Source organism: Echinops telfairi, unplaced genomic scaffold, assembly GCF_000313985.2.
Source record: "Echinops telfairi isolate 266 unplaced genomic scaffold, ASM31398v2 ScPeMD7_18;HRSCAF=68, whole genome shotgun sequence".
Lineage (NCBI taxonomy): Eukaryota > Metazoa > Chordata > Mammalia > Afrosoricida > Tenrecidae > Echinops > Echinops telfairi.
The window spans coordinates 43,351,103-43,355,208 of record NW_022103915.1 but is presented as its reverse complement, the minus strand read 5'-3'; the positions used below and the strand labels follow the sequence as shown (position 1 = coordinate 43,355,208).

General features: G+C 41.5%; 1 protein-coding gene across 1 annotated transcript in view; it reads right to left on the bottom strand.

The window, feature by feature from the left end:
* Positions 1-2,963: 2,963 nt before the first annotated feature.
* KCNH5 (potassium voltage-gated channel subfamily H member 5) overlaps positions 2,964-4,106 on the bottom strand; it is a 356,634-nt gene continuing 355,491 nt past the window's right edge. Inside the window, exon 11 of the mRNA XM_004698639.2 lies at positions 2,964-3,911. Coding sequence (XP_004698696.1) covers positions 2,964-3,911 — 948 coding nt within the window. The remainder of the gene's footprint in view (positions 3,912-4,106) is intronic.

Here is a 4,106-nt window from a genome sequence, read left to right as displayed (position 1 = left end):
ATTCAACTTTCCTGGTATGCTTTACACAGCGCATTTCCCTTTTACTCAACTTTCACTGCCCAGGGTTAACCTCAAACCAAGTCATATATTATTTTAGGAAAATATTGAAGGTGTTTGAGTTGATTTGGAAAGTGTTTGGATTTTAAATACATATCTTATTACTCCTATTAGTACATTGTTCAGAAATATACTAATTTTTAGAAACGTTTTCCTGGATGCTCCAAGAACATCTATAGAGTGTAAGAATAGAACATGCGCTTGTCTGGTCCCCACGAGAGCGTCTTTGGTCTGTGTCCTCATGGAGGTAACACAGGAACAAGATGGCAGCATTATTGTACATGTTGTAAGTGTTCACCCTTCATCCAAATCTGGGTTAAGTTCAAATGTAAGCACTGCAGAATCGGGGAACCTAAAAGACTACTCTATGTACAGTGTAGGCTGAACACATGCATTCCTGGTGAAACGGCAGAGTGCTTTCAGCCCCACGTCATGGTCATGCACACAGAGAACGGAGGTGGCTGGAAAAGGATGCTGTGGTAGCTGCACCATTACTAAGCAATCAAAACTGTTTCCTCTTGCCTGACAACCCGGAACAGTTCAAAACTATCAATGCTTCTTTCCCACAGATATGAACAATAAATATTCAATTGGTTGAAATGTTCCATCAATGACAGAACACAACACATATTTGCACCACTAATATGGAAAGGCATGAATTGTGACTTAGAACTACTCTGCTGTCTCATAATAATTCTCCTATAGCTGTACTCCAGTTGGGATTTGTTAAGCCTGTGGCTAAAGTTAAACTGACAGTGTCTGCAATCAGACTAATTTGCCTATTACTTGGCCTTTAAAAGTTTAACGCTAGTTGTCTCATAAATAGTTAAGGAATTAGAAAAATACCCTGAAATTCAAGAAATGCTAGAAGTCAAGAAAAGGTGCCCTCATCACCATGAAAGTCAGGAAATCTCAACTTCCGGTCCACTTCTTTACACCCCATTGCCTCACTGTCTTGTGCCAGCAGTAGTTCGTGTAGCGCAGAATGGAGAGACGTGCTCCGCTGAAGACCCCCATCATTGTTCATGGAAGTGATACACAAATGAGGGCAAACGGAGCCCATGGTGCAAAACACATGTTCTGAAACTCTGAGTTTCAAGAGGCACATCTTGTAGGCATGTGAGAAGTTCGGATAGAAATTCTGAACTAGGAACTGTTTTATAAAGTACTTTCCTTTTGCCTTTCCTCAGACTGATCCTAATAGCTCGTCTCTCAGTTCTGGAAGTTTCCATTAGGAATGTTGGGAGATAATTACAAAAGCTCATAAAAATGGTTACAATAGACTAAAATATCTTCTTTAAATTTACTTTCTTTTTATATATTATTAACACATATGTACAGATGATACAGTGATGTACAAATTACTGGCGTCCATTTTCAACTTGATGAAAACAGTAACTTAGCCACTCCACTAATGAATGTCATGCATGTACCAATGAAAGATGTCTCTCTGATTAACCTCATAAATATACATTCGTCAAAAACAATGGATTCTTCTGGGTTCATTCAAATGAGCATGCATTCTGTTTTGAATGTGTATCACTCGAGACTAGCAATATGCAACTTTTGTGATGACTTTTCTAGCTGATAATAGGCACTTTCTAAGAAGAGGATTTGCGACCCAAAAGACTATAAAATTCAGTCTGTAGTACCCCCTTCAGTAAGTGGACCTGCCTGAGCCACAGTCGTCTATTGGGTCTACTCAGCAGAAGTCCAACAGTCCAACTGTGTGCAAAAAAGCTTTAGAAAATTGTAACCCGGATAACATCATAGAAAAGCACTTACCTGAATTGAGCGACTGAACATTGACTTTGTGTTTTTAATAACCTTTCATGTACTGTTTCTACGAATAGTAGGAATCAGATGTGAACAATTCCATACCTGTGCTTCATTCTACAGTTGTGCCAGATACGCCTGTCTAGCTGTCTACATTCCTTTTTCCTTATATCATTACAGTCAGTGTTTTATATGATCACTAAATGCCTTCTTTGGAAATTCTACTTTGCTAATAGCTGTGCAACTTCACCCTTGAACAAGTTTTGGAAACACAAATTTAGAACAGTGATCACCTTTGGAAAATCAGTGTCTCTTACTTGAATTGTTAAAAGGCCCTTATACCCTGTGGTGCAGTATTTCGATAATAATATACACTACAGTAATAGCTTAGTATTCATGGTGTTAAAGTCCGCTGGTCTCCAAGCCGGAGGGAGTAGGAGTTTCCTTACGTAAGAGTTAATGATTACTATCTAAGTATAATGTTAAAACAGGAGACGTACAGTTGAGAGAAAATGCAGTTCATGCACAAAACCCATAGGAATAAATTTTCAATATCCCACACTGCTATCTGGTTTAGGCCACAAAACAGAACATTTAAATGGAGCAAACATTGCCAGTAGGGGAAAGTAATCTAATGCTACATCTCAGAAAAATGTCCTATGGAGCGAGATCACTAAAATGGTGCTAGCAGTTGAAAATGGTGAGCTCCTCATTGGCATTAATCAATAATTTAAACTTAACAGAACATTGAGAAAATGACAGTTTGATATACTCAGCCTGAGATCAAATTTGTCATGGCAACATTGGCAGGTTGGACCCTGATTCTTCAAATAGTACATTTGCCTTGGATAACAAAAATCATCCTTGTTTATTATAGAATAAAGATTATAAATCAATGTCAAGTGTGCATGCAGTCAACTGCATAATATACAAGCAATATCTATGATATTAATCATCATCATCTTTGGCAGGCCAGAATCCAGCTGGACATGCAATATGTACATATCAAAATCCATATTGTGGTCATCATTGAAAGCAAGTGAAAATATAGATGTATATACCATATATACACACATATGTATATAGATGTATATACTGCTGTAATATATTAACAAATATATATGTAGATATTAAAAGTGGATTTCATCTTTGTCAGATTCAGGTGACTCGGGCCTTGAAACACTAAAAATATCCTGACATGGTATTTGGGGAGGGACTTGGAGTGGCATTTGGGATTTGGGAGAAGAGGTCGGGGGCCCGCTTTTTTCTGAGAGCAGTTTTAAGATTTCTGCCACCTGCTTCTCCAGAGCAGTCATCCTGCAGCTCAGCAGCTGGATGTCCTCTTTGAGTTCATGTTTGACTTCTTGCAGGGTGGTCTGTAAGGCCTGCTCGGGGATGGGGTAAAAGGGGTGCTTGGCATCAGCCTGCATAGGGCTGTGCTCCAGTGGACTCCGACTCTCACCAGCCTTGTCCAAACGAAGGTCACTTTTGGTAATACCGCTGTCGCATGAGTCGGTTTTCCTTAATGGGTTTTTGGTCACACTGCTTTCTGAATCACTACTTTTGGGGTCCTCCGACAACAGCCCCATGGACTCAGCTTTGGTGACGTTATTCCAGTCTTCTTTTTTCTCCTCGTGGGCACCCATATTGTTTTTGAGTCGCAGCCACCCCTTTCCGTTTCCATTTTTCATTCGTACGGGGCTGTTGACCTTGAGACATTTTGGGTCAGCACCGCCGTTGGGCTTGAGTTCCAGGGCCTCGCGATTGTTCTGCTTGAGGGCGTCACTGGTTTTCACATAGGCCAGAGACGTCTGGATGGGCGTGATCTGGGACACGGTTACCACGCTGGTGCCGGTGATGGCGGCTCCATTCTGCAAGGAGCGGCTTTCTACCTGCAGCTGGTTCCGTTCAGGGTCACTCTGCGTGGAGCCCTGATTCCGAAGCTCCTTTTGCTGCTTGAACTTCTGGAAGAGCTTTCTGACGGGGTGGTCCACAGGGATGCTGAGGGTGACCTCGTTCTTCTGCCGGAGGCGCTCCTCCTCCTCCTTCTTCACGTCGCTGATCTTCCGGAAGATGATCTGTGAAAGGGTGAAAAAGATTCGAAATGTGATATCAAAACCAGATCAGTAGATCTTCCCATATGGAATGCACTTGGGTTTACGGAGGACAACCTTGAGCGTCTTGTAAGATAACTTCTGAAGTGAGAGAACTATCCCACTGCCGTGGAACAGAGGTCACATGCAGGCATACTTTGGAGGTACAGTGGGATGGGT